General features: G+C 33.9%; 1 protein-coding gene across 1 annotated transcript in view; it reads right to left on the bottom strand.

The window, feature by feature from the left end:
* LOC139544443 (solute carrier family 46 member 2-like) overlaps positions 1–14,825 on the bottom strand; it is a 39,623-nt gene extending 24,798 nt beyond the window's left edge. Inside the window, exons 1-3 of the mRNA XM_071351551.1 lie at positions 14,367–14,825; positions 11,491–12,072; positions 11,012–11,183 (exon numbers count right to left, since the gene is read on the bottom strand). Coding sequence (XP_071207652.1) covers positions 11,012–11,183; positions 11,491–12,072; positions 14,367–14,609 — 997 coding nt within the window. The 5' untranslated portion in view covers positions 14,610–14,825. The remainder of the gene's footprint in view (positions 1–11,011; positions 11,184–11,490; positions 12,073–14,366) is intronic.
* Positions 14,826–17,002: the final 2,177 nt, after the last annotated feature.

Below are 17,002 nucleotides of genomic sequence, written 5' to 3' on the forward strand. Positions count from 1 at the left end.
TGTCAGCTGTCTATTATATTATATTCTGTCAGCTGTCTATTATATTATATTCTGTCAGCTGTCTATTATATTATATTATATTCTGTCAGCTGTCTATTATATTATATTCTGTCAGCTGTCTATTATATTATATTATATTCTGTCAGCTGTCTATTATATTATATTCTGTCAGCTGTCTATTATATTATATTCTGTCAGCTGTCTATTATATTATATTCTGTCAGCTGTCTGTTATATTATATTCTGTCAGCTGTCTGTGATATTATATTCTGTCAGCTGTCTATTATATTATATTCTGTCAGCTGTCTATTATATTATATTCTGTCAGCGGTCTATTATATTATATTATATTCTGTCAGCTTTCTATTATATTATATTCTGTCAGCTGTCTATTATATTTTATTCTGTCAGCTGTCTATTATATTATATTATATTTATTATATTATATTCTGTCAGCTTTCTATTATATTATATTCTGTCAGCTGTCTGTTATATTATATTCTGTCAGCTGTCTGTTATATTATATTCTGTCAGCTGTCTGTTATATTATATTCTGTCAGCTGTCTGTTATATTATATTCTGTCAGCTGTCTGTTATATTATATTCTGTCAGCTGTCTATTATATTATATTCTGTCAGCTGTCTATTATATTATATTCTGTCAGCTGTCTGTTATATTATATTATATTCTGTCAGCTGTCTGTTATATTATATTCTGTCAGCTTTCTATTATATTATATTCTGTCAGCTGTCTGTTATATTATATTCTGTCAGCTGTCTGTTATATTATATTCTGTCAGCTGTCTGTTATATTATATTATATTCTGTCAGCTGTCTATTATATTATATTCTGTCAGCTGTCTGTTATATTATATTATATTCTGTCAGCTGTCTATTATATTCTGTCAGCTGTCTGTTATATTATATTATATTCTGACAGCTGTCTATTATATTATATTCTGTCAGCTGTCTATTATATTATATTATATTCTGTCAGCTGTTTATTATATTATATTCTGTCAGGTGTCTATTATATTATATTCTGTCAGGTGTCTATTATATTATATTCTGTCAGGTGTCTATTATATTATATTCTGTCAGCTGTCTATTATATTTTGTCAGCTGTCTATTCTATTATATTCTGTCAGCTGTCTGTTATATTATATTATATTCTGTCAGCTATCTATTATATTATATTCTGTCAGCTGTCTATTATATTATATTCTGTCAGCTGTCTATTATATTATATTCTGTCAGCTGTCTGTTATATTATATTATATTCTGTCAGCTGTCTATAATATTATATTATATTCTGTCAGCTGTCTATAATATTATATTATATTCTGTCAGCTGTCTATAATATTATATTATATTCTGTCAGCTATCTTTTATATTATATTCTGTCAGCTATCTTTTATATTATATTATGTCAGCTGTCTATTATATTATATTATATTCTGTCAGCTGCCTATTATATTATATTCTGTCAGCTGTCTATTATATTATATTCTGTCAGCTGTCTAGTATATTATATTCTGTCAGCTGTCTGTTATATTATATTCTGTCAGCGGTCTATTATATTATATTCTGTCAGCTGTCTGTTATATTATATTCTGTCAGCGGTCTATTATATTATATTCTGTCAGCTGTCTATTATATTATATTCTGTCAGCTGTCTGTTATATTATATTCTGTCAGCTGTCTATTATATTATATTATATTCTGTCAGCTGTCTATTATATTATATTATATTCTGTCAGCTATCTATTATATTATATTCTGTCAGCTGTCTATTATATTATATTGTGTCAGCTGTCTATTATATTATATTCTGTCAGCTGTCTATTATATTGTGTCAGCTGTCTATTATATTATATTGTGTCAGCTGTCTATTATATTATATTCTGTCAGCTGTCTATTATATTCTGTCAGCTGTCTGTTATATTATATTCTGTCAGCTGTCTATTATATTATATTATATTCTGTCAGCTGTCTATTATATTATATTATATTCTGTCAGCTGTCTATTATATTATATTCTGTCAGCTGTCTATTATATTATATTGTGTCAGCTGTCTATTATATTATATTCTGTCAGCTGTCTATTATATTATATTATATTCTGTCAGCTGTCTATTATATTATATTCTGTCAGCTGTCTATTATATTATATTCTGTCAGCTGTCTATTATATTATATTCTGTCAGCTGTCTGTTATATTATATTCTGTCAGCTGTCTGTTATATTATATTCTGTCAGCTGTCTATTATATTATATTCTGTCAGCTGTCTATTATATTATATTCTGTCAGCGGTCTATTATATTATATTATATTCTGTCAGCTTTCTATTATATTCTGTCAGCTGTCTATTATATTATATTCTGTCAGCTGTCTATTATATTATATTTATTATATTATATTCTGTCAGCTTTCTATTATATTATATTCTGTCAGCTGTCTGTTATATTATATTCTGTCAGCTGTCTGTTATATTATATTCTGTCAGCTGTCTGTTATATTATATTATATTCTGTCAGCTGTCTGTTATATTATATTCTGTCAGCTGTCTGTTATATTATATTCTGTCAGCTGTCTGTTATATTATATTCTGTCAGCTGTCTGTTATATTATATTATATTCTGTCAGCTGTCTGTTATATTATATTATATTCTGTCAGCTGTCTATTATATTATATTCTGTCAGCTGTCTATTATATTATTTTCTGTCAGCTGTCTATTATATTATATTATATTCTGTCAGCTGTCTATTATATTATATTCTGTCAGCTGTCTATTATATTATATTCTGTCAGCTATCTATTATATTATATTCTGTCAGCTGTCATATTATATTATATTCTGTCAGCTGTCTATTATATTATATTCTGTCAGCTGTCTGTTATATTATATTCTGTCAGCTGTCTATTATATTATATTCTGTCAGCTGTCTATTATATTATATTCTGTCAGCTATCTATTATATTATATTCTGTCAGCTGTCATATTATATTATATTCTGTCAGCTGTCTATTATATTATATTCTGTCAGCTATCTATTATATTATATTCTGTCAGCTGTCATATTATATATTCTGTCAGCTGTCTATTATATTATATTCTGGCAGCTGTCTGTTATATTATATTCTGTCAGCTGTCTGTTATATTATATTATATTCTGTCAGCTGTCTATTATATTATATTCTGTCAGCTGTCTGTTATATTATATTCTGGCAGCTGTCTGTTATATTATATTATATTCTGTCAGCTGTCTGTTATATTATATTATATTCTGTCAGCTGTCTATTATATTATATTCTGTCAGCTGTCTATTATATTATATTATATTCTGTCAGCTGTTTATTATATTATATTCTGTCAGGTGTCTATTATATTATATTCTGTCAGGTGTCTATTATATTATATTCTGTCAGGTGTCTATTATATTATATTCTGTCAGCTGTCTATTATATTCTGTCAGCTATCTATTATATTATATTCTGTCAGCTGTCTATTATATTATATTTTGTCAGCTGTCTATTATATTATATTCTGTCAGCTGTCTGTTATATTATATTATATTCTGTCAGCTATCTATTATATTATATTCTGTCAGCTGTCTATTATATTATATTATATTCTGTCAGCTTTCTATTATATTATATTCTGTCAGGTGTCTATTATATTATATTCTGTCAGCTGTCTATTATATTTTGTCAGCTGTCTATTATATTATATTCTGTCAGCTGTCTGTTATATTATATTATATTCTGTCAGCTATCTATTATATTATATTCTGTCAGCTGTCTATTATATTATATTTTGTCAGCTGTCTATTATATTATATTCTGTCAGCTGTCTATTATATTATATTCTGTCAGCTGTCTGTTATATTATATTATATTCTGTCAGCTGTCTATTATATTATATTCTGTCAGCTGTCTATTATATTATATTCTGTCAGCTATCTTTTATATTATATTATATTCTGTCAGCTGTCTATTATATTATATTATATTCTGTCAGCTTTCTATTATATTATATTCTGTCAGCTGTCTATTATAATATATTCTGTCAGCTGTCTATTATATTATATTATATTCTGTCAGCTGTCTATTATATTATATTTTGTCAGCTGTCTATTATATTATATTCTGTCAGCTGTCTATTATATTATATTCTGTCAGCTGTCTATTATATTATATTATATTCTGTCAGCTGTCTATTATATTATATTCTGTCAGCTGTCTATTATATTATATTATATTCTGTCAGCTGTCTATTATATTATATTCTGTCAGCTGTCTATTATATTATATTCTGTCAGCTGTCTATTATATTATATTCTGTCAGCTGTCTGTTATATTATATTCTGTCAGCTGTCTGTGATATTATATTCTGTCAGCTGTCTATTATATTATATTCTGTCAGCTGTCTATTATATTATATTCTGTCAGCGGTCTATTATATTATATTATATTCTGTCAGCTTTCTATTATATTATATTCTGTCAGCTGTCTATTATATTTTATTCTGTCAGCTGTCTATTATATTATATTTATTATATTATATTCTGTCAGCTTTCTATTATATTATATTCTGTCAGCTGTCTGTTATATTATATTCTGTCAGCTGTCTGTTATATTATATTCTGTCAGCTGTCTGTTATATTATATTCTGTCAGCTGTCTGTTATATTATATTCTGTCAGCTGTCTGTTATATTATATTCTGTCAGCTGTCTATTATATTATATTCTGTCAGCTGTCTATTATATTATATTCTGTCAGCTGTCTGTTATATTATATTATATTCTGTCAGCTGTCTGTTATATTATATTCTGTCAGCTGTCTATTATATTATATTCTGTCAGCTGTCTGTTATATTATATTCTGTCAGCTGTCTATTATATTATATTCTGTCAGCTGTCTATTATATTATATTCTGTCAGCTGTCTGTTATATTATATTATATTCTGTCAGCTGTCTATTATATTATATTCTGTCAGCTGTCTATAATATTATATTATATTCTGTCAGCTGTCTATAATATTATATTATATTCTGTCAGCTGTCTATAATAGTATATTATATTCTGTCAGCTATCTTTTATATTATATTCTGTCAGCTGTCTATAATATTATATTATATTCTGTCAGCTGTCTATAATATTATATTATATTCTGTCAGCTATCTTTTATATTATATTATGTCAGCTGTCTATTATATTATATTATATTCTGTCAGCTGCCTATTATATTATATTCTGTCAGCTGCCTATTATATTATATTCTGTCAGCTGTCTATTATATTATATTCTGTCAGCTGTCTGTTATATTATATTCTGTCAGCGGTCTATTATATTATATTCTGTCAGCTGTCTGTTATATTATATTCTGTCAGCGGTCTATTATATTATATTCTGTCAGCTGTCTATTATATTATATTCTGTCAGCTGTCTATTATATTATATTCTGTCAGCTGTCTATTATATTATATTATATTCTGTCAGCTGTCTATTATATTATATTATATTCTGTCAGCTATCTATTATATTATATTCTGTCAGCTGTCTATTATATTATATTGTGTCAGCTGTCTATTATATTATATTCTGTCAGCTGTCTATTATATTGTGTCAGCTGTCTATTATATTATATTGTGTCAGCTGTCTATTATATTATATTCTGTCAGCTGTCTATTATATTCTGTCAGCTGTCTGTTATATTATATTCTGTCAGCTGTCTATTATATTATATTATATTCTGTCAGCTGTCTATTATATTATATTATATTCTGTCAGCTGTCTATTATATTATATTCTGTCAGCTGTCTATTATATTATATTGTGTCAGCTGTCTATTATATTATATTCTGTCAGCTGTCTATTATATTATATTATATTCTGTCAGCTGTCTATTATATTATATTCTGTCAGCTGTCTATTATATTATATTCTGTCAGCTGTCTATTATATTATATTCTGTCAGCTGTCTGTTATATTATATTCTGTCAGCTGTCTGTTATATTATATTCTGTCAGCTGTCTATTATATTATATTCTGTCAGCTGTCTATTATATTATATTCTGTCAGCGGTCTATTATATTATATTATATTCTGTCAGCTTTCTATTATATTCTGTCAGCTGTCTATTATATTATATTCTGTCAGCTGTCTATTATATTATATTTATTATATTATATTCTGTCAGCTTTCTATTATATTATATTCTGTCAGCTGTCTGTTATATTATATTCTGTCAGCTGTCTGTTATATTATATTCTGTCAGCTGTCTGTTATATTATATTATATTCTGTCAGCTGTCTGTTATATTATATTCTGTCAGCTGTCTGTTATATTATATTCTGTCAGCTGTCTGTTATATTATATTCTGTCAGCTGTCTGTTATATTATATTATATTCTGTCAGCTGTCTGTTATATTATATTATATTCTGTCAGCTGTCTATTATATTATATTCTGTCAGCTGTCTATTATATTATTTTCTGTCAGCTGTCTATTATATTATATTATATTCTGTCAGCTGTCTATTATATTATATTCTGTCAGCTGTCTATTATATTATATTCTGTCAGCTATCTATTATATTATATTCTGTCAGCTGTCATATTATATTATATTCTGTCAGCTGTCTATTATATTATATTCTGTCAGCTGTCTGTTATATTATATTCTGTCAGCTGTCTGTTATATTATATTCTGTCAGCTGTCTATTATATTATATTCTGTCAGCTGTCTATTATATTATATTCTGTCAGCTATCTATTATATTATATTCTGTCAGCTGTCATATTATATTATATTCTGTCAGCTGTCTATTATATTATATTCTGTCAGCTATCTATTATATTATATTCTGTCAGCTGTCATATTATATATTCTGTCAGCTGTCTATTATATTATATTCTGGCAGCTGTCTGTTATATTATATTATATTCTGTCAGCTGTCTGTTATATTATATTATATTCTGTCAGCTGTCTATTATATTATATTCTGTCAGCTGTCTGTTATATTATATTCTGGCAGCTGTCTGTTATATTATATTATATTCTGTCAGCTGTCTGTTATATTATATTATATTCTGTCAGCTGTCTATTATATTATATTCTGTCAGCTGTCTATTATATTATATTATATTCTGTCAGCTGTTTATTATATTATATTCTGTCAGGTGTCTATTATATTATATTCTGTCAGGTGTCTATTATATTATATTCTGTCAGGTGTCTATTATATTATATTCTGTCAGCTGTCTATTATATTCTGTCAGCTATCTATTATATTATATTCTGTCAGCTGTCTATTATATTATATTTTGTCAGCTGTCTATTATATTATATTCTGTCAGCTGTCTGTTATATTATATTATATTCTGTCAGCTATCTATTATATTATATTCTGTCAGCTGTCTATTATATTATATTATATTCTGTCAGCTTTCTATTATATTATATTCTGTCAGGTGTCTATTATATTATATTCTGTCAGCTGTCTATTATATTTTGTCAGCTGTCTATTATATTATATTCTGTCAGCTGTCTGTTATATTATATTATATTCTGTCAGCTATCTATTATATTATATTCTGTCAGCTGTCTATTATATTATATTTTGTCAGCTGTCTATTATATTATATTCTGTCAGCTGTCTATTATATTATATTCTGTCAGCTGTCTGTTATATTATATTCTGTCAGCTGTCTATTATATTATATTCTGTCAGCTGTCTATTATATTATATTCTGTCAGCTATCTTTTATATTATATTATATTCTGTCAGCTGTCTATTATATTATATTATATTCTGTCAGCTTTCTATTATATTATATTCTGTCAGCTGTCTATTATAATATATTCTGTCAGCTGTCTATTATATTATATTATATTCTGTCAGCTGTCTATTATATTATATTTTGTCAGCTGTCTATTATATTATATTCTGTCAGCTGTCTATTATATTATATTCTGTCAGCTGTCTATTATATTATATTATATTCTGTCAGCTGTCTATTATATTATATTATATTCTGTCAGCTGTCTATTATATTATATTCTGTCAGCTGTCTATTATATTATATTCTGTCAGCTGTCTATTATATTATATTCTGTCAGCTGTCTGTTATATTATATTCTGTCAGCTGTCTGTGATATTATATTCTGTCAGCTGTCTATTATATTATATTCTGTCAGCTGTCTATTATATTATATTCTGTCAGCGGTCTATTATATTATATTATATTCTGTCAGCTTTCTATTATATTATATTCTGTCAGCTGTCTATTATATTTTATTCTGTCAGCTGTCTATTATATTATATTATATTTATTATATTATATTCTGTCAGCTTTCTATTATATTATATTCTGTCAGCTGTCTGTTATATTATATTCTGTCAGCTGTCTGTTATATTATATTCTGTCAGGTGTCTATTATATTATATTCTGTCAGCTGTCTATTATATTTTGTCAGCTGTCTATTATATTATATTCTGTCAGCTGTCTGTTATATTATATTATATTCTGTCAGCTATCTATTATATTATATTCTGTCAGCTGTCTATTATATTATATTTTGTCAGCTGTCTATTATATTATATTCTGTCAGCTGTCTATTATATTATATTCTGTCAGCTGTCTGTTATATTATATTCTGTCAGCTGTCTATTATATTATATTCTGTCAGCTGTCTATTATATTATATTCTGTCAGCTATCTTTTATATTATATTATATTCTGTCAGCTGTCTATTATATTATATTATATTCTGTCAGCTTTCTATTATATTATATTCTGTCAGCTGTCTATTATAATATATTCTGTCAGCTGTCTATTATATTATATTATATTCTGTCAGCTGTCTATTATATTATATTTTGTCAGCTGTCTATTATATTATATTCTGTCAGCTGTCTATTATATTATATTCTGTCAGCTGTCTATTATATTATATTATATTCTGTCAGCTGTCTATTATATTATATTATATTCTGTCAGCTGTCTATTATATTATATTCTGTCAGCTGTCTATTATATTATATTCTGTCAGCTGTCTATTATATTATATTCTGTCAGCTGTCTGTTATATTATATTCTGTCAGCTGTCTGTGATATTATATTCTGTCAGCTGTCTATTATATTATATTCTGTCAGCTGTCTATTATATTATATTCTGTCAGCGGTCTATTATATTATATTATATTCTGTCAGCTTTCTATTATATTATATTCTGTCAGCTGTCTATTATATTTTATTCTGTCAGCTGTCTATTATATTATATTATATTTATTATATTATATTCTGTCAGCTTTCTATTATATTATATTCTGTCAGCTGTCTGTTATATTATATTCTGTCAGCTGTCTGTTATATTATATTCTGTCAGCTGTCTGTTATATTATATTCTGTCAGCTGTCTGTTATATTATATTCTGTCAGCTGTCTGTTATATTATATTCTGTCAGCTGTCTATTATATTATATTCTGTCAGCTGTCTATTATATTATATTCTGTCAGCTGTCTGTTATATTATATTATATTCTGTCAGCTGTCTGTTATATTATATTCTGTCAGCTGTCTATTATATTATATTCTGTCAGCTGTCTGTTATATTATATTCTGTCAGCTGTCTATTATATTATATTCTGTCAGCTGTCTATTATATTATATTCTGTCAGCTGTCTGTTATATTATATTATATTCTGTCAGCTGTCTATTATATTATATTCTGTCAGCTGTCTGTTATATTATATTCTGTCAGTTGTCTGTTATATTATATTATATTCTGTCAGTTGTCTGTTATATTATATTCTGTCAGCTGTCTATTATATTATATTCTGTCAGCTGTCTATTATATTATATTCTGTCAGCTGTTTATTATATTATATTCTGTCAGCTGTCTATATTATATTCTGTCAGCTGTCTATTATATTATATTATATTCTGTCAGCTGTCAGCTGTCTATTATATTATATTCTGTCAGCTGTCTATTATATTATATTCTGTCAGCTGTCTGTTATATGAATTATATTTGGTCTGCTGTGGAGTTTTGTAAGAAAGCAGTGAGTGAGTGTGTAAAGGGTGTAACCACATTTCTGTTGACTCAAGTCCCTAGGCGAGTTCCCCTTATAGTCTCTCCAGTAATACTACATTTACAGTCCACAATTTGAAGGGGCTGAGAGACTTTACAGTGTGAAGATAAGACTAATTTTTAAATAAATAAGGTGACGCTTCCTTTTAAAACATGCAGTGTTTCACTTCCTCATCTCTGTCAAGGTTTACAGGTTACGCAAATCATTGATGTCTCTCTCCTTTTCTCTCACTTTGTCTCTCTCTGTGTCTCTCTCCTTCTCTCTCTCTCTGTGTGTCTTTCTCTGTCTCTCTATGTCTCTCTCTCTATGTCTCTCTCTCTGTGTCTCTCTCTCTGTCTTTCTCTGTCTTTCTCTCTCTGTGTCTCTCTCGCTCTGTGTCTCTCGCTCTCTGTGTCTCTCGCTCTCTGTGTCTCTCTCGCTCTGTGTCTCTCTCGCTCTGTGTCTCTCTCTCTCTGTGTCTCTCTCGCTGTGTTTCTCTCTCTCTGTATCTCTCTCTCTCTGTGTTTCTCTCGCTGTGTTTCTCTCTCTCTGTGTCTCTCGCTCTCTGTGTCTCTCGCTCTCTGTGTCTCTCGCTCTCTGTGTCTCTCGCTCTCTGTGTCTCTCGCTCTCTGTGTCTCTCTCTCGCTGTGTTTGCGCTCTCTCTCTGTGTCTCTCTCTCTCTGTGTCTCTCTCGCTCTGTGTCTCTCTCTCTCTGTGTCTCTCTCGCTCTGTGTCTCTCTCGCTCTGTGTCTCTCTCTCTGTGTCTCTCTCTCTCTGTGTGTCTCTCTCTCTCTGTCTCTCTGTGTGTGTGTGTGTGTGTTTAACCTGGTTTTAACTGTAATAAAGAGGAGCCTTGTCATTCACTGTGGACCCTGTGTGTTACATTGTAATATTGTCTGAAATCAAACCAGTCATGATGAACTTCCTCTTACCCAGATAGAACATGTACGTTGCCGTGACGAAGGCCATAAAGTAGATCCCGGCAGCGAAGGACACCATGCCGATGATGATGAGGGTGACGTCACTCACCCACCTGGACATTATCATGACACCCAGGAAGCTCGTCAGGAAGACCAGGAACCCGGCGGCGTTACCGTAACCTACCTGTTGATGTCTTTTGGTTTAACCAGAGCCCGCTATAACAACAGTTAATAGTCTCACAACTCTGCAATAGAGGGCTCTGGTTTGGAAATGTGTTTTAATGAATGTTTTCAAATGTTACCCTCTGGGGGACCAAATGCCTGGGCCTAGATCTGTTGCTGCTATCTTTCCAACTCCTGGTTAAACATGTTTGGCATGACAGGGCCAGGAGTGGCATGATGGCACAACAGACCAGTACTCAGGCTACAAATCCACACACACACACACACACATATTTTAACCCCCAAAAATCAAATGCATTTCAACTCACCTGGGTGGCGTTCCAGTTTAGTGGCTCCTTCATCTCAAAGGTCACCAGTATCTCCATGCCTCCTCCCACCGCCACGTCATATAGAATCCCACACGCAAAAAGAAGCAGAATGTTCAGAATATTCTTGGAATATTGCGTGTCGATACCGTTGGTCTCGTTGCGCTCTTGTGCGCTTGGCGAGACGGTTGGCATTAAAAAGAAGAACGTTGTGTAGATGAGACACACAAAGTAGAGGAAGACACTCAGGCTCACTAACAGAGTCCCCTGTTTAAAGTCCACACTGTACAACTGGAAGAGGTGCCCGGACGCCAAACTACCGATGAGACCGGCTACGCCGTAGACCAGCTCCATGCGCATCATGCGGAGAGACCGGTCCTCCTCGGTGGAGGTGAGCGACACCAGGGCCATGACCCCGGCCCAGTAGGAGCAGAACCCGCCGCTGAGTCCGTGGACCGTCACCCCGCCGAACATGGCCTGGATCGGGAGCTCCATCACTATGACCAGGAGTAAGACCACTCTGGAGACCAGGTAACCCACCAGAGGGATGACGATGGGGATCTTACGGTACCCCAGGTCCCCTACCTTTTGAATGAATAAACAAATGAATGAATGAATAAATGAAAGCATTTCATCAGACGTATTTAAAATACTTATAGTTGATTCAGCAATAACAGTAGGTTACAACAATAGGGTATAGTAAAGACTGTAAAGGATTGCGAAACACAAAGTCTACAGAGCAAATTTGTGGCTGTTAAAATCTCGGTGTTGAGGCAAAAAGTGTTATATCTGAGTGTTGATTCTAGTGGGGTTAACACCAGTGTTATTCTGAGTGTTGATTCTAGTGGGGTTAACACCAGTGTTATATCTGAGTGTTGATTCTAGTGGGGTTAACACCAGTGGTATATCTGAGTGTTGATTCTAGTGGGGTTAACACCAGTGTTATATCTGAGTGTTGATTCTAGTGGGGTTAACACCAGTGTTATATCTGAGTGTTGATTCTAGTGGGGTTAACACCAGTGTTATATCTGAGTGTTGATTCTAGTGGGGTTAACACCAGTGTTATATCTGAGTGTTGATTCTAGTGGGGTTAACACCAGTGTTATATCTGAGTGTTGATTCTAGTGGGGTTAACACCAGTGGTATATCTGAGTGTTGATTCTAGTGGGGTTAACACCAGTGGTATATCTGAGTGTTGATTCTAGTGGGGTTAACACCAGTGGTATATCTGAGTGTTGATTCTAGTGGGGTTAACACCAGTGTTATATCTGAGTGTTGATTCTAGTGGGGTTAGCACCAGTGTTATATCTGAGTGTTGATTCTAGTGGGGTTAACACCAGTGTTATATCTGAGTGTTGATTCTAGTGGGGTTAACACCAGTGGTATATCTGAGTGTTGATTCTAGTGGGGTTAACACCAGTGGTATATCTGAGTGTTGATTCTAGTGGGGTTAACACCAGTGTTATATCTGAGTGTTGATTCTAGTGGGGTTAACACCAGTGGTATATCTGAGTGTTGATTCTAGTGGGGTTAACACCAGTGTTATATCTGAGTGTTGATTCTAGTGGGGTTAACACCAGTGGTATATCTGAGTGTTGATTCTAGTGGGGTTAACACCAGTGGTATATCTGAGTGTTGATTCTAGTGGGGTTAACACCAGTGTTATATCTGAGTGTTGATTCTAGTGGGGTTAACACCAGTGGTATATCTGAGTGTTGATTCTAGTGGGGTTAACACCAGTGGTATATCTGAGTGTTGATTCTAGTGGGGTTAACACCAGTGTTATATCTGAGTGTTGATTCTAGTGGGGTTAACACCAGTGTTATATCTGAGTGTTGATTCTAGTGGGGTTAACACCAGTGGTATATCTGAGTGTTGATTCTAGTGGGGTTAACACCAGTGGTATATCTGAGTGTTGATTCTAGTGGGGTTAACACCAGTGGTATATCTGAGTGTTGATTCTAGTGGGGTTAACACCAGTGGTATATCTGAGTGTTGATTCTAGTGGGGTTAACACCAGTGGTATATCTGAGTGTTGATTCTAGTGGGGTTAACACCAGTGGTATATCTGAGTGTTGATTCTAGTGGGGTTAACACCAGTGGGATTGAAATTGAAACCACCTGCAGTGAATACATGTCGTTTTGTTGTTGTTGTTGTTACTCGACTGTGTTGAGTTCATTTCCGTTAATTCTTTGGGGGGGAAAGATATGGGAGGGGTCTCATCATATTTCCCAGCATACTTTGTTTCAGGTTGCTTTTCAGAATCGTTATTTTTTATCTATGTTTCTGCACATTGATTGATTGATTAATATTACACTACAACAAGATAAATAACATAAACGTTTCTAAATTAATCCAATCTGTAAGTGGTTGGACTTACTTCACCCATTATTGAGATAGTTGTTCCAGTTTAGATTGGTCTCATTGATCAATCTTCCCTACCTTGGCAGTCAGTCTAACTGCAACCAGGAAATTTCCCATTTTGACTAGATAACACAGCCACAAAGTCAGAACGGCTTTTCCCAGTTTGACAAAAGATACTGCTCTGGTCGGAGAAATTAATAGCCGAATATCACCGCCAATCACAATACTGTCGCGTAAGTAATACTGTCAAACACTTTAACATCATCTCACATCATCTCACTTTAACCCCCTCGATATATTATGGACATTTTTCTGAAATTACAATGGGGAAAAAATGAAGAAAGAAAATCCTGTGTAGCACCTTTTAAATCGGAATTTACAACATTCATGGTGTTAGGGACACACCACTCTTTGGCTTGTTAGTTTAACACTAGTTGGGAATCACATTTCATTTCCACATTTAACATTGTGGGTGTTAAATTTCCAATCGAAAAATTGCTGCGCACTGACTTACCTTGGCTAAGATAATGGCGGGTAGGATCGGAACGAACTTGGACAGCATGTTATATATCATGTAAAAGTTGGACATAGCTTTCTGCCGGCTGTCCTCGGTGGGGGTTGGATTAAGCGCATCAGTCGCAATGGCGCATTGCTCTTTTACCACCATCTGCAAGCCGGTGTCGAAAAACGCGCTTGCTATTTGGGCACATAGGACCACTGGCTCGATGCGTTTACGCAGTGTACCCAATGGTAACATGATTAGTCCCGATAGAAACCGACAGGTGGTGAAACAACAACACCCACCAGACTCGGTGTAACTCTCTGACCCCGGCGCCAAACTTCACCAAGGACTGCCACCGGAGTCTGTTGAAATGTGCTAATCACGACCCTACCCATCCACCTCCTACAGTAGTTCCGTGTTTCAAACAGAGGCACCACTGGGGTAGGCTACGTACATGATGACAAAACACTGGATGGGACTGGGACGACAGTTTAGGGAAGTTAGCTCAGAGACAATATTTATTCTGCACGAGTAACATTTCCACGTTAAATGAATACAATCTCTTTGTTTCAATGGTTTTGTCTTTACAACTATTTCGATGTCAGTACACCAATGTAGGTCTATATTCAATCTGTATCCCTGAAGAGTTACAGATTGCGCACAAGAAATGTAAAGGTAATTTCTGTTTGAGCCGATATGCAGCGTTTATCGTGAATGCAGCCTCTGCAATGGGTGGAGAGGGACGGCGTGAAGACGGCGTGAAGAGGACACCTGACTCTCTGAGGTCATTAAAGATCCCATGGCACTTATCGTAAGAGTAGGGGTGTTAACCCCGGTGTCCTGGCTAAATTCCCAATCTGGCCCTCAACCATCACGGTCACCTAATAATCCCCAGTTTACAATTGGCTCATTCATCCCCCTCCTCTCCCCTGATACTATTCCCCAGGTCGTTGCTGCAAATGAGAACGTGTTCTCAGTCAACTTACCTGGTAAAATAACGGTAAAAAAATAAAATAAAATAAAAATAAAAAATAAAAATAATAAAAAATAAAAAAATAAAAAAAAGAGTGTGTCCCCTGCGCCACCGCGGGAACATTGCCTTTATACAGCTGATATAGGCGATGTTTTATCCAGTGGCGATTTTAGCATGTACATATTGGTGGGGCAAGCTCCCCCATTATTTTTTTTTTAGATGCTTTCCAGCAAAGCCACTACACAACACTGAACAATATATTAGTTGCTCTATAACGGTCAGTGGCGGATCTAGCCTGTATTGCTCTCTGGGCGAACCGCCCCTTCACCCCCCCCCCCCCCCAAAAAAAAAAACACCATTCTGCTCTAACTGTAAATGTTTTATTCAGACATTAGGAACATCACAAATAAATAATCATAACATTTAAAACTACATAAATATATATACAAAAATAAGACTCATAAATATCAAAAAGAAGTAACAAAGTGAAAGAGAAACAAATTGTAGAATATAAATACAAAATAAAAAGATAATTGAATTATTACACTAATACCCTATTGCTAAGAAAAAACACACAAATACAACTAAATTGCACAAATCCTATATCACACAAATAGAATAACACACTTATAAAGAAGAGAACCTGATTATTATACTATTGCACTTCAAACAAGAAACACAAACTAAATTACTTAACTATAGAATAAAGTTAGAGGTGCGCTATTTGATAGTTTCCCCTGCTCCCCCTACCTCGGGCTTCCAGTGGGTTAACCTGAGATCACTGCTCTCCTTACCTCGGGCTTCCAGTGGGTTAACCTGAGATCACTGCTCTCCTTACCTCGGGCTTCCAGTGGGGAGACCTGAGGTCACTGCTCTCCTTACCTCGGGCTTCCAGTGGGGAGACCTGAGGTCACTGCTCTCCTTACCTCGGGCTTCCAGTGGGTTAACCTGAGGTCACTGCTCTCCTTACCTCGGGCTTCCAGTGGGGAGACCTGAGGTCACTGCTCTCCTTACCTCGGGCTTCCAGTGGGGAGACCTGAGGTCACTGCTCTCCTTACCTCGGGCTTCCAGTGGGGAGACCTGAGGTCACTGCTCTCCTTACCTCGGGCTTCCAGTGGGGAGACCTGAGGTCACTGCTCTCCTTACCTCGGGCTTCCAGTGGGTTAACCTGAGGTCACTGCTCTCCTTACCTCGGGCTTCCAGTGGGGAGACCTGAGGTCACTGCTCTCCTTACCTCGGGCTTCCAGTGGGGAGACCTGAGGTCACTGCTCTCCTTACCTCGGGCTTCCAGTGGGGAGACCTGAGGTCACTGCTCTCCTTACCTCGGGCTTCCAGTGGGGAGACCTGAGGTCACTGCTCTCCTTACCTCGGGCTTCCAGTGGGGAGACCTGAGATCACTGCTCTCCTTACCTCGGGCTTCCAGTGGGGAGACCTATCCCCGCCCCCCTCCCCATCTCATTCTTCTGAGTGGGAGACCTTCCCAGGCAGTAGCCTGCCTAGCTCACAAACTAGAATCAGGCCGCCCACTCCGACAAGGTTAATTGACCCACAGTCCCACACGGTGACATGATATCATTGGCGTGACGTGCAAATAAAGCGATAGAAATCCAATCGAGCAAATGTCACCATTCTAATGTATGTATTTTATTATTATTATTATTTTGTGCGGGCGCTC

The sequence above is a fragment of the Salvelinus alpinus genome, chromosome 18, assembly GCF_045679555.1.
Source record: "Salvelinus alpinus chromosome 18, SLU_Salpinus.1, whole genome shotgun sequence".
NCBI lineage: Eukaryota > Metazoa > Chordata > Actinopteri > Salmoniformes > Salmonidae > Salvelinus > Salvelinus alpinus.